General features: G+C 34.8%; 1 protein-coding gene across 2 annotated transcripts in view; it reads left to right on the top strand.

The window, feature by feature from the left end:
* The window catches only part of NPEPPS (aminopeptidase puromycin sensitive), a 103,032-nt gene that overhangs the window by 4,975 nt on the left and 76,295 nt on the right, over window positions 1-21,762 (top strand). For both annotated transcript variants that reach the window (XM_036930355.2, XM_036930353.2), the window contains exon 2: window positions 3,315-3,399. In XM_036930355.2, the coding sequence (XP_036786250.1) occupies window positions 3,315-3,399 (85 nt within the window). The remainder of the gene's footprint in view (window positions 1-3,314; window positions 3,400-21,762) is intronic.

The following is a 21,762-nucleotide window of genomic DNA, read 5'->3' as shown; positions in this document are numbered from 1 at the left end:
TCTGGTTGAGTTGAAATGTAGTCTGTAGTATGGGACTCCAAGAAGACTTAACCCTGGGTTTGAAACAAAGGAAGCATCAAAAAGAGTAGTATTACAGTATTAGTCAAGTACTTAGGTATATAAGTCCATATGGATATTTTAAATTACCTTGCTTGTGTAGTGCATTAAGTACAGCACAACATTCTTAAATTTTATCATAATGATCAGGCACTGTAAAAACTAGTAGGTGAATGCTGTTAGATGATAGAGTTAGATGATTAGGGCATGTTTAATCTTGGTCTATGTGTATGTGTCTTAACACGTTATCTATTAATTGATTACTATTGTATCAGGCACTAAAAGCTAAAACAAGCACTTTCTATGAATTATCCTGTTATGCACCTCTAATATGAGACAATATATTGTACAGTTTTTAAAATTTGAGTGGAGTTTTATTATTACTAAGATAAACGCACTTTTGTTCCTTTGGTTCTTCCTTACTACCCTTCCAGAAATGGCACTAATTTTTGAGGGAAAAAATTAGCTATTTAACAACTAGCTTAATTCATTAGTATAAACAGGAAGAATTGGAATGTACTTGTAACTGGTGTGCACTGTGCCTTTCCAAAATACACAATCACTTTTCCCTCAGAAAGTTACAAACAGTAGAGAGAGAAATGTCACTTGGCATATGTACAGGTATCTTGACACTGGCAGATTAATTGCTTGGCTACCATTAGACTCACTGTATATGTTGATGGATGAAAATATGGTTGCCTAGATAAAGATTAAGACACGTAACTAGACCGCTATTATTATTCTGTTGGCATAAACTTCAAAATCTGGGAGGTTTTTATTCATTTTCCCTTTGGAGCACACCCCAGTAAGTGCTTCTCTTGTCTGTTTCTAATTTTCTTTTAAAGTCAGTTTATGAATAGGCAAAGAGTTTTTTCTTTTTGTTCAAAATGTAGTACATAATTGGCCAGTCAGGACAAAAAAGTTTAGGTATGTTCTGGTGAAATAAACAGTGTGAAGGAATGTTACCACTTACAAAAAAATAAAACAAGACAAAATGTTCATTAAATGACACTTTTGTTTAGAAACAGAAAGATTTATGAGGAGAATTTTTTCTAATGAGCCTTTATAGTTTCATTTTATGTATTAGAGATTTTGACAGTCTGTTACAGGCTTAATACCATGTTCATTGTAATTTAAGTTAGGTAATTTTAGCTTAAAACTAATCATGTTTATGTATTGGTTATTAACAAAATGATTACTTAAAATTTTTTTAAAATAATTTTTTATTAAAGTATCATTGATACACAATCTTATGATGGTTTCACATGAACAACATTGTGGTTTCAACATTCACCCATATTATCAAGTTCTCATCCCTGCCATTGCAGTCACTTGTCCATCAATGTAGTAAGATGTTATAGCGTCATTACTTGTCTTCTCTGTGCTGTACTGCCTTTCCATGACCTGCTTATATTGTGATTGCCAGTTATAGTGACCCTTAATCCCCTTCTCCCTCCCTCCCCACCCACCCTCCTCAGCCCCTTCTCTTTGGCAATCACTAGTCCCTTCTCAGTATCTGAGTCTGCTGCTAACAAAATGATTACTCTTATGTATAACTTTTTCATACCAATATTACAGTACTCCTGTGTCTGTACCTAGTTCTGTGGTTTGCTCAGTGGTCTCAAGGCACTTCTGAACTACACAGGGGTTTTGTTTCGTCTACACGGTGTAGACTTTTCAAATTATTTTCCATCAATTAAAAATTGGGAGATGGCATGTGATATCTGAATTTGTAACTTTTTTTTTTAATTAGAAGATGAGTCAACACCAACTCTGCTTCTCAGTTTGCAATGATTGGTTGGCTCCAAGAAATGGCTACTTTCTTCTTCTTTTACACGCAGTCAGCTTTTACTCATGCACAGCCTTCACATGGCCTACTGTGCTCACCTGCTTGCCTGGGCTCTGTAGGCATTTGCTTGTGATTTAGGATATCTATATTTTTATTATTTTAGATTTAGACCATTCAAATGTCTGCAAATGAATTTGAGGTGTTTTTTAATGCAACAAGTGTATGAAAGCAAAGTTACAACCAAATTAATAAAAGGGCAGGGGTTATGAATGAGCAATTTGCAGAGGAAAAACTTAATGGCAAAAAAGAGAGAAAAGAAAATACATTTAGTAATGTTACTAGTAATCAGGGGAATACTAATTACAACAACAAGGGGAATATCATTTACTATCCATCAGATTGTCAACAATTTTTAAGTGTTTTGGAGGGTGCTCAAAGTGGGATTCCTTTATCCTTTGCTCATGGAAGTGTCAGTTGAAACTACTCTGCAGGATCATTTGGCAATTCTTGGTAAAGAAAATGTGCACAAGAAAACGTGGACCAAGATGTTTATTACTGTGTTAAATTAAAAAAATATGGAAATAACCTAACCTCCTTCATAGAATATGCTACTACTAAGCAGAAGTTAAAATTAATGAACTAGAATCTAAATCTGTCAGCACTTACTCATCTCAGATACAGTGTTAGATGAAAAAAGCAGGTTACAAAAGGCTATACACACTTTGATATAATTTGTGTAAAGTTTAAAACATTGTTTGATGATCTTTGTATATGTAGCAAAAATATACTAAACATATGTGAGAAAGATACACATTAGTCTTAGAATAAGTGGTTATCTAGGGAATGATAAAGAGGGGAAAGGACTTTCATTATATCTGTATTTTATTTTTGTTTGGATCTGAAGCAAGTAAGACAATGTCTTAAAATTTATTTAATCTTGGTGGTGAGTTATTCATGTCTTACATCCAAAGTACTTCTTTGGGGGAAAAAATTTAAAGAGTGTTTCATGAAGTTTTGACATAGTTTATGATACCAGCTTTCTTCCTCTATCCTAACAGAAGGCCTTATGATGGGTGTGATATGCAGGTTAAAATACATAGTTAATGGCAACATATAAGAAATGTTTCCTAATTAAACAATTTTTTTGAAATAAAAATATTTTGGTAAGTTGTAAATCAGGGTTTAAGAAAAGTTGCTTTTATTTAACTCATTGGTCAGATGTTTAAATTCTGTGAAATACTTGAATATTTATTATTGCTTTTAATATAATTTTAAAAATGTGAATTGTTTTGGATTACTCGAAACTTCTCATTTATTTTTACTGTTAGTGTATAAAAAACTCAGTCTAGGGTTCAGTGATCTCTGGGCTTAAAAAAATTACCTGTGACATACCCTAGGCTGAGATGAAGATGTACATATTATTAATCTAGGCTATTTCTGACACCAGTGGTTTTTCTTTTTCCCTTAGGTAAGGCAGGCAACCAATCAGATTGTGATGAATTGTGCTGATATTGACATTATTACAGCTTCATATGCACCAGAGGGAGATGAAGGTAAGAGCTGTTTCATTTTAATTTGCTGTTCATTTGTGTGTATATGTATTTGTGTGTGCTTGTATGTGTGTTTAACATACACATTTTCAGGTAAAGATATCAATGTTTGTTACTTTAGCAATAGGAAAGTTCTTCAGATGTTCATGGGAAATATTTTAATAGCATAACCCAACTGTTATTAGATAAAGGAAATGTCACAATTTTAATTCTGTTTCAAATATTACCTGATTTTGTGACCCTAGGTAGATCATATTTTCATAAGTGTAAAGTGAATGTAATGCATATAAGCTGAATTATTTTAAAAATTAAGTACTTTGAACGTGAAAGGTTGGTTCATCAAGGGGGCTTATTTCTTAGGTGGTTTTCCTAAAGTTCTTTTTTTCTTTCACTTGAACAATAGATTAAAACTGAGATAATAAGTCTTACTCTTAACTGGGAGAAAAATATTTGCTTTATGAAATCAAATGTGAAGGTTAGAAACTAGACAACAGAGTTATAGGGAAAAAGTATATTAAAAAGAACATGATACAGAATGTGTAAGAACTCAATTAGCATCTTTAAAATGGAAACTATTTTAGACCCTGTAATTACAATAAGGATTAAATTGAGTAATCAGTTTTGGCCTGAAATCTTATTCCACATGAACTGCATTTTAAAAAGATACAAGTTTGGCATAAATTCACAAGTATACTAATATTGGAGCTGGATTGCTTTTTATTTTTTTCTTTACCTTGATGTTCTTTGTCAAAATGATTTATTGGTTAGTCTCTACTACTCAGATTTCCTCTTGGAAAGTCTTCTCATTTGATATAAAATAAGTTAGAAATTTGATCTTTTAATTTACATTTTGTATTGCTATTTCCCCTCTCCTTTATGTTATACTGAAAAGAAGCATAAAGGCCTGATAATATTATTTCATGAATTTTTCTTAAAATATCTTGTCTGTAGAAAGACATATATACAGTCAGAAAGTAAGTAGCAGTTGAGCATATTATTGCCAAGAAGTATTTATGTTCAGTTGATTGTAAATGAGGTCAAACTACTGTGATTTTTAAGTTAGAGGAACAGATCCTTCAAATGGATTTTGAGTGAATGCCTGCTTAAAAAAAATAGCTTGGTAAATGAAAGAGATTATTTAATTTCTTTAACTGTGAAGAAAAATGGGACTATTTAGCCAAGCATATCAAGGCAAGCTTTCTTTGTTGTAGGGAGAGAACATTTAAATTCAGTGTACAATTTTTAAGTAGTGTCCATTATAAATAGGTAGAGCTAGTAAAATAAATGTGCCCCACCCAGCTGTCACAGTTTCAGCTCAGGTGTCTTTTTTTTTAATTTAATTTTCTACTAAAATGCCAGGAAAGAATTCTGAGAACTCAACTGTGCTGAATATCCATAACTGAATGATGCCAAGCCATGATGATATGAATTTCAAGGAAGCAGTGTTAGTGTTCTCACGCAGATGAGAGAGTCAAAAGAGAGATGAAAGCATGTAGGAAGTAAAGAGTATTTTTAGAGAGAGATTCAGAGAAAACATTAACATTTTTCAGGTGCATAAAATATTTTCTTCTGCTCCACTCATTTTTTCTACAGCAACAAGAAAAACCTGGACTCATGTGTAAGCCAATTTAATTTTAGAGTATAAGAATGAGGAATTGTATTTTGGTATTTTAAGGTTTCAGTCAGAAACAAAGATAGATTTGGCTTTCCAGATAACTGCATAACTCAATTTTGCCCTTGGACATAGTATCATTTCTTGATTTTTACCTTATAGAAGAGTATAACATGTTACTTTGGAAACTAGTAGTTGCAAATATGACTGCCAGTTCCTTCCAGGTCTGTATGCTAGAAGCAGGGAATAAATGAGTCAATAGGAAAGAGATCATTTTTTAACCCAGCTAGTCTCATCTAGATGTACCTATTAATACTTAGGATTTTCTGCAAGATCTATTTACATATCTGTAACCACTAAATCTTGGTGCTTTAGGGTAAAATCAGAAAATTATTTAAAGACATGAAACTGTTGCTTCTTTGTGTAAGTTTTTAATTGATGAAAAAGGCCATCTTGTGATATGTGCAGTAACCCAGAACAACCAATTGGCATGTGTCTCTTTAAATTAGGGCACTGCCTTTTAAACAGAAATAATTTATTTTGATATCTATTTGAGATATTACCTTGTAATATTTTTAAAAAGGGAAATCAGAAAAATGGCTGAAAATTGTTTTTTTACTGTTCTGCACTTCAAGGGTTGGTGAAATCACTAGCACTTAAGCCAGTGCAAGGAATGCACCTCCCCTACACAGGGCAGGGATTAGTATTGCCATCAGCTTCTGCAAGAGAAATATGAAACTTTTGAGTGCCTGAACTCAGGTCCTGACAGGTAAAGAGTCTTTTAATTTGTCATTAATAGATGGCTTGGGCATAACCATGGAGAGAATGGTCACTTGAAAGTTTTGTACTGACTTTCCCTTAGTATACTCAGTCAGGTGTGTTTGTAGAATTAGCTGTGTAAGAAAAAATTTTTCCATCGGTGACATGGTATTTCATACAAAGTTCTAATTCATAGTTTCAGATCCAGCAGCATCACTTTGGTTTATCCATGTAAGGCATGTAAATTTTTTAACATGTTTATTCTTGAAGTAGGATCGTCTTTTTCAGCATGTGCAAATAAATGTGCACATGTGTGTGTTTAAGTGAAAGGATAAAACAGCTTAGTCAAAAACATGGCCAAATATTAATAATTTTGCGAAAAACTATTAACTTGATAAAAAGGAATCATTCCTCACACTTGATCATAAGCCTTTATCCAACTATTAGTAATACATATTCTTTCATAAAATTATGTGTGGATAAGTAATGACATTAATAAACCATCATCTCTGCAATACAGTTGTTTATGTCATCCTGAAAATTAAGTGGTAGACCTCAAATCAGGAAGATTGAAAGAGAGCGGAAAATACCTCTTTCTAATACAAATGTATTGAAATATAGACTTTCACAAGGAAATTTTAAATTAAAGGAATCTGAGTATAACTTTAATTATACAACTAAGATATAGGGCAGGGGCCTCAAACCAAAGGTACTGTCGTGATTAAGCAAATAAACATGAATGAATTGGGCTGGGTGTAGGAAAATAAGAATGTTAAGGCAGAGGCTGAAAGGAAGACTGCCTGTCTCACATAAATATATTAAAATTTTAAAGAACTTTTCTGGCCAAACAACATTTTTGTGAGCCGTATGGAGTTCTGTTGAATTTGTACCCTCTGAAGAGGGATTCCAGGGAACTGTGGTGTGTTATGCATATTTTATTTACTTGGACAAGAAGATAAGACTTGAGTATAGCTGTCTCATTAAAAAGAGGAAAAACCCTTATGAGATTCTTCTAGGTATTTAATTGAAACTGATATAAATAATGTAGATATAAATAATGTAGAATATGCCATATAATATTAAATGTATTAAGCAAATTGCTTTAGTTTGCTGTATGTTTTACGATACATACTTTGAAAGACTCAGAATCTGGCATAATACCTCTTTTTAGGTAGCTTTTAGAGTTTTTTGGGCACTAAAATGGTCTTACTTCTGAGTTCTTGTTTTTATTTTGTCTCTGGTTTTCTACTTTTCCCAGGTATACTGAGTTTTGGGAATTTTGAACATAAAGTCTGTTATGTGTTTTTAATTCTTCTGGATAATGGGTAAAATAATACATAAGCAAACCATTTTTCCAGGCTACATTGAAGAGCCAAGTATTTTCCCAGTTCTTTGTTAACTTTCAAGGGATCTTGTTTTCTGAATTAAATGGTGATTTTATTTTTTTAATTAATAAACTTTATTTTTTAGAGCAGTTCTAAATTCACAGCAAAATTGAGTAGAAAATCAATACTTCCCATATATGCCCTGTCCCCCTTCTGCACACACAAAGCCTACCCTGCTATCAACATCTCCAACCAGAGTAGTACATTTGTTATAGTTGATGAGCCTGCATTGACACCTCATTATCATCCAAACTCCATAGTTTACATTAGAGCTCATGCTTGGTGTTATACGTGCTGTCGGTTTTAGCAAATGCGTAATGACATGTATTCACCATTATAATGTCATACCAAAGCATTTCACTGCCCTAAAAATCCTCTGTGCTCTGTCTATTTATTCATTCCTCCCCCTAGCCCCTGGCAATCACTAGTCTTTCACTGTCTCCATAGTTTTGCCTTTTCAGAATGTCATACAGTTGAAATCATAGAGTATGTTCCCTTTTCAGATTGGCTTCTTTCACTTAGTAATAGGCATTTAAGTTTCTTCCATGTCTTTTCATTGCCTGATAGCTCATTTCTTTTTGGCTCTGAATAGTATTCTGCTGTCTGTATGTATCATTTTTTTTATCCATGAACATGCTGAAGGACATCTTGGTTACTTCCAACTTTTGGCAGTTATGAATAAAGATGCTCGAACTATCCATGTGCAGGTGTCTGGGGGTACATATATTTTCAGTTCCTTTCGGTAAATACCAAGGAGCATGATTGCTGGATCCTATGATAAGAGTGTATTTAGTTTTGTAAGAAATTGCCAAACTGTTTTCCAAAATGAGTGTATCATTTTACATTCTCACTAGCAGTGAATTAGAGTTCCTGTTATTCCACATTCTCCCCAGCATTTGTTGTTGTCAGTGTTTTGGATTTTGGCCATTCTGATAGTTGTGTAATGAGTGATATGTCATTATTGGTTTAATTAATAGGTCTGTAATCATGTGATGTTGAACATCTTTAAATATGCTTATTTGCCATCTACATATCTTTCTTGGTGAGGTGTCTGTTCAAGTCTTTTGCACAATATTAATTGGATTGTTCTTTTTCTTACTGTTGAGTTTTAAGAATTCTTTGTATGTTTTGGCTAGCAGTCCTTCATCAGATGTGTTTTTGCAAAATATTTTCTCCCAGTATGTGGCTTGTTTTTTCATTCTCTTGACATTGCCTTTCATAGAACAGAAGTTTTAAATTTTAATGAAGTTCAGGTTATCATTTATTTCTTTCATGGATTGTGCCTTTAGTGTTGTATCTAAAAAGTCACTACCATACCCAAGTCAACTAGGTTTTTTCCTATGTTATCTTCTAGGAGTTTGATAGTTTTGCATTTTGCATTTTACATGTAGGTTTATAATCCATTTTGAGTTAGTTTTTATAAAAAGTATAGGGTCTGTGACTAGATTAATTTATTTTTTGCATGGGGATGTTCAGTTTTTCCAGCACCATATGTTGAAAAGGTAGCTCCCCTGTATTGCTTTTGTTCCTCTGCCAAAGACCAGTTGACTATATTTATGTGGGTCTTTTTCTAGGCTCTCTATTTGTTCCATTGATCTATTTGTCTCTTGTTTCTCTATTACCACATCACTTTGATTACTGTAGCTTTATAGTAAGTCTTAAACTTGGTTAGATTAATTTCTCTTTATTCTACTCCTTCAGTATTGAGTTGGGTATTCTCGGTTTTTTCCTTCTTCGTATAAACTTTAGAATCTTTTTCAATATCCACAAAGTAACTTTCTGGGCTTTTGATTAGGAATGGTATTGAGTCTGTAGATAAAGTTGTGAAGAACTGACATCTAGACAATACTGAGTTTTCTTATCCATGAATATGGAATACCTCTCCATTTATTTAGTTGTTCTTTTATATCTTTCATCATAGTTTTTTGTAGTTTTCCTTGTATGGATCTTGTACATATTTTGTTAGATTTATACCTCAGTATTTCATTTGTAGGGTCATTTATCTTATTTCATAAGTGATAATGTGTTTTTAATTTCAAATATCACTTATTCATTGCTGGTATATAGGAAAGTGAATGACTTTTGTATGTTAACGTTATATCCTGCAACTTTGCTTTTATTGCTTATTAGTTCCAGGAGTTTTTTGTTAATTCTTTTTATTTTTCTATATGACCGTGTCATCTGTGAACAAAGACAGTTTATTTACTTTCCCAATATGTATACCTTTTATTTCCTTTTCTTGTTTTAATTCATTAGTTAGGACTTCAAGTATGATGTTGAAAACCAGTGGTCAAAAGGGACATCCTTGCCTTGTTTCTCATCTTAGCTGGAAAGTTTGGAGTTTCTCACCATTATGGTGTTAGCTGTATGGTTTTTGTAGTTCTTTGTCAACTTAAAGTTCAACTTTATTCCTAAGTTTGCTGAGAGTTTTTATTATGAATGGGTGTTGGATTTTGTCAGATGCCTTTCTGCATCTATTGATATATTTATGTGATTTTTTTTAGCTTGTTGATGTGATGGAGTACATTAATTGATTTTTGAGTGTTGAGATAGTCTTGCATACTATGATAAAACCACATGGTCATGGGGGAGAGGAGCCAAGATGGTGGCTTGAGTAGGGCAGCAGAAATCTCCTCCCAAAACCATATATATTTTTGAAAATACAACAACTACAACTATTCCTAAAAGAAAGACCAGTGGATACAGTACAACAACCAGGCTACATCTACATCTGTGAGAACTCAGCATCTCACAAAGGGGCTAAGATACAAGCTGTGGCCCAGCAGGACTCAAGTGCTACCCACACCCCCCAGCTCTCCCGCGGGAAGAAAGGAGTTGGAGCAGGGAGGGAGTGAAAGCCCAGGACTGTTAAACAACCAGCTCTAGTAATCCGCACCGGGAGCGCAGACACATAGTGCACGGTGTGCTGGATATTAGAGAAACGGAAAAGCAAAATCTGTGAGTGGGTCCTCCGCAACCTTCTCCCCTGGGACAAAAGAAAAGCGAGTGCTTTTTGAAAGTCTTAAAGGGGCAGGGACCTCACAGCTGAATGGAATCATCCCGGCACACTCAACCCAGCAGCTGGGAATCCCGGGGAACTCCAGGCACCCTAACCCCCTGGGCCGCAGTGCAGCTCTGAAGCCCCTCACTGCGATAAGCAGCCTGCCAGTCATTCCCCCAGCTGGTGCAGCCCCCGACACAGTGGTACAGTAGCCTGAGAGTAGCTATGCATGCCTGCGGCGGCAGCTGAGCAGCCCAGGAGCGGCTGTGCGAGCCCGCGGTGGTGGGGGCAGCGGCGGAGCAGCCCAGGAGTGGCCACACCCCCAGCAGCCTCCCAGAATCCCGGTGCACAGCCGCCCAGGCCAGACCCAAAGGCTGCTGCCAGCGCTCAGCTGCCCGGCACAGGCAGAAGAAACCATGGCAAGGTGCAAAGGGGCACCGCTTTAACAGGAGAGCACACCCGGTGCGCCTGCCACTCCCTGCAGGGCTCTGGGCTACCCTGACGGTAACCCCGCCCACAGTAGCATAGGGGATTAATCCGGAGGCTGCTTCAGGAGTGCATATAACCAACACAGGCAGCGGAGAAGGGCAAGGGGACCAGCAAACAGGAAAGGATTTTGTTCTCCCAGCTGACACACGTGCTACCTGCCTACAGCTACTGTTATCACCATGAAAAGGCAGAAGAATTTGGTCCAGTCCAGAATTACCCAGACAACCCCTGAGAGAGGGCCTGGGTAGATAGATTTAACCAATCTTCCTGAAAAAGAATTCAAAATAAAGGTCATAACCATGCTGATGGACCTGCAGAGAAATATGTAAGAGCTAAAGGAGCAAGTAGGGAGGGAGAATACAGAAATAAAACAATCTCTGGAAGGACTTAAGAGCAGACTAGATGAGGTGCAAGAGGCCATTAATGGAATAGAAATCAGAGAACAGGAATACAGAGAAGCTGAGGCAGAGAGAGATTAAAGGATCTCCAGGAATGAAAGAATATTAAGAGAGCTGTGTGACCAATCCAAATGGAACAATATACGCATTATAGGAGTACCAGAAGAAGAAGAGAAAAAGGGATAGATAGTGTCTTTGAAGAAATAATTGCTGAAAACTTACCCAAACTTGGGGAGGAAATAGTCTCTCAGACCATGGAGGCCCACAGAACTCCCAACACAAGGTACCCAAGGAGGACAACACCAAGACATATAACAATTAAAATGGCAAAGATCAAAGACAAGGACAGAGTATTAAAGGCAGCCAGAGAGAGAAAAAAGGTCACTTATAAAGGAAAACCCATCAGGCTGTCATCAGACTTCTCAGTAGAAACCTTACAGGCCAGAAGAGAATGGCATGATATATTTAATGCAATGAAACAGAAGGGCCTTGACCAATAATACTGTATCCAGCACGATTATCATTTAAATATGAAGGAGAGATTAAATAATTCCCAGACAAACAAAAGTTGAGGGAATTTACCTCCCACAAACCACCTCTACAGGATATTTTAAAGGGACTGCTCTAGATGGAAGCACTCTTAAGGCTAAATAGATGTTGACAGAGAAAATAAAATCACACCAAAGAAAGCAGACCTACCAAATACTAACTAAAGGTAAAAAATAAAATAAACTACTCACAAAAGCAGTCAGAGGAAACACAAAAGAGTACAGAATAGAACACCTAACATATAAAGAATGGAAGAGGAGGAATAAGAAGGGAGAGAAATAAAGAATCATCAGACTGTATTTATAATAGCTTAATAAGAGAGTTAAGTTAGACAGCTAGATAGTAAAGAAGCTACCCTTGAACCTTTGGTAACCACGAATCTAAAACCTGCAATGGCAATAAGTACACATCTTTCAATAATCACCCTAAATGTAAATGGACTAAATGCACCAATCAAAAGACACAGTGTCACAGAATGGATAAAAAAGCAAGACCCATCTATATGCTGCTTACAAGAGACTCACCTCAAACCCAAAGACATACACAGATTAAAAGTCAAGGAATGGAAAAAGATATTTCATGCAAACAATAGGAGAAAAAAGCAGGTGTTGCAGTACTTGTATCAGACAAAACAGACTTCAAAACAAAGAAAGTAACAAGAGATAAAGAAGGACATTACATAATGATAAAGGGGGGCAGTCCAACAAGAGGATATATAACCATTGTAAATATATATGCACCCAATACAGGAGCACCAACATATGTGAAAGAAATACAAACATAATTAAAGGAGGAAATAGAATGCAATGCATTCATTCTAGGAGACTTCAACACACCACTCACTCCAAAGGACAGATCCACCAGACAAAAAATAAGTAAGGACACAGAGGCACTGAACAACACACTAGAACAGATGGACTTAACAGACATCTATAGAACTCTACACCCAAAAGCAGCAGGATACACATTCTTCTCAAATGCACATGGAACATTTCCCAGAATAGACCACATACTAGGCCACAAAAAGAGCCTCAGTAAATTCAAAAAGACTGAAATTCTACCAACCAACTTCTCAGACTACAAAGGCATAAAACTAGAAATAAATTGTACAAAGAAAACAAAAAGACCCATAAACACATGGAAGCTTAACAACATGCTTCTAAATAACCAATGGATCAGTGACCAAATTAAAACAGAGATCAAGCAATATATGGAGACAAATGATAATGACAGTATAAAGCCCCAACGTCTGTGGGACGCAGTGAAGGCAGTTCTAAGAAGGAAGTATATAGCAATCCAGGCCTATTTAAAGAAGGAAGAACAATCCCAAACAAATAGTCTAAAGTCACAATTATTGAAACTGGAAAAAGAAGAACAAATGAGGCGCAAAGTCAGCAGAAGGAGGGACATAATAAAGATCAGAGAAGAAATAAATAAAATTGAGAATAACAAAACAATAGAAAGAAATCAATGAAACCAAGAGCTGGTTCTTTGAAAAAATAAACAAAATAGATAAGCCCCTAGCCAGACTTATTAAGAGAAAAAGAGAATCTACACACATGTACAGAATCAGAAGTGAGAAAGGAAAAATCACGATGGACCCCACAGAATACAAAAAATTATTAGAGAATACTATGAAAATCTATATACTAAAAAGCTGGAAAACCTAGAAGAAATGGACAACTTCCTAGAAAACTACAACCTTCCAAGACTGAACAAGGAAGAAACAGAAAATCTAAACAGACCAATTACCAGCAAAGAAGTTGAATCGGTAATCAAAACCTACTGAAGAACAAAACCCCTGGTCCTGATGGATTCACAGCTGAATTTTATCAGACATATAGAGAAGACATAATACCCACTCTCCTTAAAGTTTTCCAATAAATAGAAAAGGAGGGAATACTCCCAAACTCATTCTATGAAGCCAACATCACCCTAATACCAAAACCAGGCAAAGACCCCACCAAAAAAGAAAATTACAGACCAATCTCCCTGATGAACGTAGAAGCAAAAATACTCAACAAAATATTAGCAAACCAAATTCAAAAATACATAAAAGGATCACACACCATGACCAAGTGGGATTCATCCCAGGGAAGCAATGATGGTACAACATTCGAAAATCCATCAGTGTCATCCACCACATCAACAAAAAGAAGGACAGAAACCACATGATCATTTCCATAGACACTGAAAAAGCATTCGACAAAATTCAACATCCATTCATGATAAAAACTCTCAACAAAATGGGTATACAGGGCAAGTACCTCAACAAAATAAAGGCCATATATGACAAACCCACAGCCAACATCATACTTAACAATGAGAAGCTGAAAGCTTTTCCTCTAAGATCGGGAACAAGACAGGAATGCCCCCTCTCCCCACTGTTATTCAACATAGTACTGGAGGTCCTAGCCACAGCAATCAGGCAAAACAAAGAAATACAAGGCATCCAGATTGGTAAAGAAGTCAAACTGTCACTATTTGCAAATGACATGATACTGTACATAAAAAACCCTAAAGACTCCATTCCAAAACTACTAGAACTAATACCTGAATTCTGCAAAGTTGCAGGATACAAAATTAATACACAGAAATTGCTTTCCTATACGCTAACGATGAACTAACAGAAAGAGAAATCAGGAAAACGATTCTATTCACAATTGCATCAAAAAGAATAAAATACCTAGGAATAAACCTATCCAAGAAGTGAAAGACCTGTACCCTGAAAACTATAAGACACTCTTAAGAGAAATTAAAGAGGACACTAACAAATGGAAACTCATTCCATGCTCTTGGCTAGGAAGAATTAAAATTGTGAAAATGGCCATCCTGCCTAAAGCAATCTACAGATTCATTGCAATGCCTATCAAAATACCAACAACATTCTTGAACGAACTGGTACAAATAGTTTCAAAATTCATATGGAACCACAAAAGACCCCGAATTGCCGAAGCAGTCCTGAGAAGGAAGAATAAAGCAGGGGGCATCTCGCTTCCCAAGTCTACTACAAAGCCACAGTAATCAAGACAATTTGGTACTGGCAAAAGAACAGAGCCACAGACCAGTGGAACAGAATAGAGAGTCCAAACATTAACCCAAACATATATGGCCAATTAATATACGATAAAGGAGCCATGGACATACAATGGTGAAATGACAGTCTCTTCAACAGATGGTGCTGGCAAAACTGGACAGCTACATGTGAGAGAATGAAACTGGATCACTGTCTAACCCCATACACAAAAGTAAACTCCAAATGGATCAAAGACCTGAATGTAAGTCATGAAACCATAAAACTCTTAGAAAAAAACATAGGCAAAAAAACTCATGGACATAAACATGAATGACTTCTTCATGAACATATCTCCTCGGGCAAGGGAAACAAAAGCAAAAATGAACAAGTGGGACTATATCAAGCTCAAAACCTTCTGTACAGCAAAGGACATCATCAATAGAACAAAAAGGCATCCTAAAGTATGGGAGAATATATTCATAAATGACAGATCTGATAAAGGGTTGACATCCAAAATATATAAAGAGCTCATGCACCTCAACAAACAAAAAGCAAATAATCCAATTAAAAAATGGGCAGAGGAGCTGAACAGACAGTTCTCCAAAGAAGAAATTCAGATGGCCAACAGACACATGAAAAGATGCTCTACATCACTAGTCATAAAAATGCAAATTAAAACCACAATGAGATATCACCTCACACCAGTAAGGATCACCACCATCCAAAAAACAAACAACAAATGTTGGCAAGGTTGTGGAGAAAGGGGAACCCTCCTACACTGCTGGTGGGAATGTAAACTAGTTCAACCATTGTGGAAAGCAGTATGGAGGTTCCTCAAAAAGCTCAAAGTAGAAATACCATTTGACCCAGGAATTCCACTTCTAGGGATTTACCCTAAGAATGAAGCACTCCAGTTTGAAAAAGACATATGCACCCCTATGTTTGTCTCAGCATTATTTACAATAGCCAAGAAATGAAAGCAACCTAAGTGTCCATCAGTAGATGAATGGATAAAGAAGATGTGGTGCATATACACAATGGAGTATTATTCAGCCATGAGAAGAAAACAAATCCTACCATTTGCAACAGCATGGATGGAGCTAGAGGGTATTATGCTCATAGAAATAAGCCAGGCATAGAAAGACAAGTACCAAATGATTTCACTCATGTGTAGAGTATAAGAACAAAGAAAAAACAGAAGGAACAAAACAACAGCAGACTCACAGAATCCAAGAATGGATTAACAGTTACCAAAGGGAAGGGACTGTTAAGGATGGGTGGGAAGGGGGTGAGAAGGGGGGAGAAAAAAGAAAGGGGGCATTACGATTAGCACATATAATGTGCAGGGGGGCACGGGGAGGGCTGTGGAACACAGAGAAGACAAGTAGTGATTCTACAGCATCTTACTACACTGATGGACAGTGACTGTAATAGAGTTTGTGGAGGGGACTTGGTGATGGGGGGAGTCTAGTTAACATAATGTTCCTCATGTAATTGTAGGTTAATGATACCAAAAAAAAAACACATGCAAAAAACAATGCTAGAAAAAAAAGATTTGGGATACTTTTGTCTGGAAGTGGTAGTTCAACAATGAAACTAAACTAAATTCCCCGAGGATGAGAATGTAAATAGAGAAAAACAGAACTATCGATTAATGCCCTCACCTAAAAGATGGAGAGAGGAAGAGAGGCCAAAACATTTAACAGGTGTCAGTGCAGGAAATGGAAATATGAACATGAATGATGATTATGACTATTACTTTAGAAGTTTATCTCTCAATATTATTCAAGCAAATATAGGATATTGAAAATTTACTAAATAATAATGAAAAGGTAAGAATGACACCAAAACTCTTTTTCATGAGTTCTGCCAATAGAAATTATATATATTAAGAGAGATAAATATGCAGTTTTCAAATGTAAATGTATATTGCTCACTGAAGTGAGATGAAGGCTAGTAAAGGACTTGCATACAAACATCTAAGTTAATGATAACTACAGAATTTCTAGGAAGGTTAAGATGAAATTATCTATAATAAAGGCATATTTATATATGAGAAATAAATCACCCTTGCTAGCTGAGTCCATTAGCTAATTGTTTTTTTCCCAATAAATTGGCCACATTAATAGAATTAATGTATTTGATTGTTTTAGAATCATGTCACATGGACAAAGCTGAACATATTCAAATATATACTTAAATCCTAATTATTTAGTAACACTTTCTTAGGTAATCCTCAAACCTACTCAGCTGTGGGTAGTGAATTCTGAGTTGAACTCATTTGTACATTATGTCAAGGAATAAGGTAATATTTGGAAATAAATGCCTTGTATAGGACAAAAAGAAAACCACATGGTCATAACATGTAATTCTCTTTATACATTGCTGGATTTAATTTGTTAATATTTTGTTGAGGATTTTTGCATCTATGTTCATAAGAGATACTGGGCTGTAGTTTTCTCATACTGTCTTTGTCTGAATTTGTTACTGAGGTAATGCTGGCCTCATAAAATGAGTTGGGAAGTATTCCTCTGTTTCTATCCTCTGGAAGAGATTTTAAAGAATGACTATAATTTCTTTTTTAATGTGTAGTAGGATTCACCAGTCTTCAGAAGGTAATAGGCCCAAATTGTCTATTTCTTCTTGTGTGAGATTTGGTGGATTGTGTGTTTCAAGAAACTGGTCCATTTCATCTATGTTACCAAATCTGTGGGCATAGAGTTGTTCATAATATTTCTTTATTATCCTTTTAATGTCCATGGGATCTGTAGTGATGTCCTCTCTTTGAATTCTGATTTTAGAAATTTGTCTTTTTTCCTTAGTCTGACCAGAGGTGTATCAATTTTGTTGATCTTTCAGAGAAAAGAGTTTCTCTGCTGTTTTCCTGTTTTCAATTTAATTGATTTCTGCTCTCATTTTTATTATTTCTTTTCTTCTGCTTACTTTGATTTAATTTGCTCTTCTTTTTCCAGTTTTGTAAGATTGAAGCTTAGATGATTGATTTTAGATCTTCTAATATATGGTTTCAGTACTCTAAATTTCCCTCTAAGTACTGCTTTCACCGTATCTGCCAAATTTTGAAAAGTTGTATTTTCATTTTCATTTAGTTCAAAACTTAAAAAATTTTCTCTTGGGATTTCTTCTTTGGCCTTTTTGTTATTTAGAAGTGTATTGTTTATTCTTCAGTTGTTTGGGGATTTTTCCAGCTCTATTTCTGTTATTGACTTCTAATTCAATTCCACTGAGATCTGAGAGCAGACATTTTATGATTTCTATTCTTTTAAATTAGTTAAGGTGTGTTTTATGACCTAGAATGTGGTCTGTCTTAGTGAATATTCCATGTGAGCTTGAGTAGGATGTGTAACATCAGCTATTGTTTGATTAAGTAGTTTATAAATATCAGTTATAGCCAGTTGATGGATGGTGCTATTGAATTCAGTTGTATCCTTACTGATTTTCTGCTCCTGGTTATGTCCATTTCTGATAGAAGAGTGTTAAAGTCTCCAACTATGATAGTAGATTAATCTATTTCTCTTTGCTGTTCTATCCATTTCTGCTTTATGTATTTTGACGCTCAGTTGTTACTCATACACATTCAGGATTATCATGTCTTCGTGGAGTGTTGACCTCTTTATCATTATGTGATTAACTTCCTTGTTCTGAAGTTTATTCTTTCTGAATTTAATATAGCCATTCCCAATTTCTTTTGATTGGTATTAGGTTTATATTTATACTTTCTCTATCCTTTTACTTTTAATCTTATGTGTCTTTATACGTAAGTGGATTTCTTATAGACAACATGTGGTTGGGTATTGTTTTTGTTCTGCTCTGACAATCTGTGTCTTTTCATTGTTTTGTTTGGACCATTGATGTTTAAGGTGATTATTGATATCATTGGATTAATATTTACCGTATTTGTTACTGTTTTCTATTTGTTGCTTTTGTTTTTTGTCTTACACACTTTTTCTGCCATTTGTGGTTTTAATTGAGTATTTTACATGATGCCATTTTTCTATCCTTAGTATATCAATTATACTTAAATTTTTTTGGTTGTTTGCCTTAGAATTAGCCATGTACATTCAAAACTAATCCAAGTCCACTTTCATATAACACTATACTGCTTCACAGGTAGTGCAAGTACTTTTTAATAACAAAATATTCCTAATTCCTCCTTTCCATCCCTTATGTCATTGCTGTCATTCATTTCACTTATATATAAGCACGCATACGCACACCCTGCACACAAGACAACATAATCAAATACATTGTTGCTATTAATATTTGCATTTACATTTCCCCAATGGCTAATGATGTCAGGCATCTTTTCATGTCCTTAATTGTCAACTGTATATCTTCCTTGGTGAAGTACCTATTTAGATCTTTTAAGTTCTTTATATATCTGAGATAGAAGCCTTTGTTGGTCAGGTTTTGCAAATTCTCTCTCTCAAACTGTGGCTTGCCTTTTCATTTTTGTTACAGTGTTTTTTGAAGAGCATAACTTTTTAATTTCAATGAATTCCAGTTCATTGAATTTTTCTTTTATAGGTCATGTGTTTTTTTGTGACCCATTTAAGATGCTGTAAAATTCAAGGAAATTAAGATTATCTTCTGTGTTTTCTTCTAGAGGTTTTATCATTTTAACTTTTGCATTAAGGTTTTTGATCCATTTTGAGTCAAGTTTTATATATGGTATTAGATAGGGGTAGATTCTTTTTCCTTATTAATTAATAAATTAGTTTTTTGGTATATGGCTTTCCACTTATTCTAGCCCTATTTGTTAAAAAGATTATTCTTTCCCCATTGAATTTCTGGATTTTGTTCTGTTCCATTTTAAGTCTTGAAATCAGATAGTGTAAGTCCTCCATCTTTGTTCTTTGTTAAAATGATTTTGGCTATTCTAGGTCCCTTTAATTTTCATATAGATTTTGGAATCAGCTTGTCAATTTCTACAAAAAGAAATTGATATTGTTACAGGGATGGCATTGACTCCACTGGGGAGAGCAATAGTGAGTATTTTCATTCATGAAGGATGTATTTATTCCTTCATTTATTCAGATCTTCCTTAATTTCTCTGAGCAGATTGCAGGACGTTCTAGTTGATTATAGCTTATTCTAGAGAGGAATTTATTTTCTGCTTTTTATTTTGGCAGACAGAATTCAGCCAGATCTTTTTTCTTTGTTTTTTTAATTGTAAAATGCACATAACATAAAATTTACCATCTTAACCATTTATAAGTATACAGTTCATTGAGACACATAAACATTGTTGAGTGATCATCACTACCATCCATCTCCAGAACTCTTTTTATCTTGAGAAACGAAAACTGTAAACAATAACTTTCCATTCTTCATGTCCCTCTGTTCTAGGAACCACCATTCTACTTATTGTCTCTATGAATTTGGTTACTCTGGGTACCTAAGTGGAATCATACTGTATTTGTCATTTTATTACTGGCTAATTCCACTTATCATGATGTCCTCAAGGTTTATCCATGTTGTAGTTCAGAATTTCCTTATTTTTTAAGGCTGAATAATAGTCCATTGTACAAATAAGCCACATTTTGTTTATCCATTTATATGTCAGTGGACTCTTGAGTTGTTTCACCTTTTAACTATTGTGAGTAATGCTGGTGTAAGCATGGGTGTACAAATATCTCTTTGAGACTCTGTTTCAGTTCTTTTGAATACACAGTTGACCCTTGAACAGTATGGATTTGAACTTTGCAGGTCAATTTATACACAGATTTAGTTCAATAAATAAAGTAACAGCACCTATAAATGTATTTTTTAGCATTTTTTTCTCTAGCTTATTGTAAGAATACAATATATAATATACAAAATATATGTTTATCAACTATTTATATTATTGGTAAGGCTTCCAGTCAACAGTAGGCTATTAGTAAAGTTTTTAGGGAGTCAAAAGGTATATGAAGATTTTTTACTGCTTAGGGGGTTGTGATCCTAACCCCCACATTGTTCAAGGGTGAGTTATAAAGTAGAATGACTATATTATATATAACCTTATTATATATTATATTTTATAATTCTATTATTGATTTTTTAAAAGAATCACCATACTGTTTACTATAGCAACTGAACTATTTTACATCCCCACCAAAAGTAATAAGGGTTCCAATTTATCCACATCCTTGCTACCACTTATTGTTTTCTTTTTTTTATAGTAGCCATCCTAATATATATGAAATGGTATCTCTTTGTGGTTTTGATTTGTATTTCTCAAAACTTTTCTCCTACATTTTCTTCTGAGAGTTTTATAGTATTAGTTACCACATTTAGGCCTTTGGTCCATTTTGAGCTCATTTTTGTGCATGGTATAAAGGGTCCAACTTCATTCTTTTCATGTGGATATCTAGTTTTCCCAGTGCTATTTTTTGAAAACACTGCCCTTTCCCCATTGAATGGTCTTAACACTCTTGTTGAAAATTATTTGACTGTATATGCAAAAGTTTATTGCTGGTCTCTCCATTCTATTCTGTTGGTCTTTGTCTGTGTTTATTGCCAGTACCACACTTCATTTTTGTTACTATTACTATGCTTTGTAATCAGGAAATGTAAGACTTCCAACTTTTTAAAATTTTCTCCCAAAATTGTTTGGCTCTTTGTGGTCCTTTGAGATTCTATATGAATTTTTGGATAGATTTTTAAATTTATGCAAAAAAAAACCTTTTGTTGGCCTTGCATTGAGGGATTGCATTGAATCTATATATTGCTTTGGAGATTATAGACATCTTAACAATATTAAGTCTTCTAATCTGTGAATAAGGGATGTCTTTCCATCTCTTTGTATCTTCTTTAACTTCTTTCAGCAACATTCAAGGCTTTTACGTCTTTGGTTAAATTTGTTCCTAAATGTTTTATTTATTTGACGCTATTATAAATGGGTTGGTTTTGTTAATTTCCTTTTGAGATTATTTATTATTAGAATATAGAAATGAAACTGATTTTTGTATGCTAATTTTGTATCCTGCAACTTTGCTGAATTCATGTATTAGTTCTGACAGTTATTTTGTGGAATCTTTAGGGTTTTCTACATAAGATCATTTTGCCTGTAAACCAGAGAGCATTTTACTTCTCCCTTTCCAACTTGGATGCCTTTTATTTCTTTTTCTTGTTTAATTACTCTGCTAGAATCTCTA

Source organism: Manis pentadactyla, chromosome 4, assembly GCF_030020395.1.
Source record: "Manis pentadactyla isolate mManPen7 chromosome 4, mManPen7.hap1, whole genome shotgun sequence".
NCBI classification, from domain to species: Eukaryota; Metazoa; Chordata; class Mammalia; order Pholidota; family Manidae; genus Manis; species Manis pentadactyla.
Note: the sequence above shows the minus strand (reverse complement) of the source record. Positions and strands in the feature narration are given on the sequence as shown.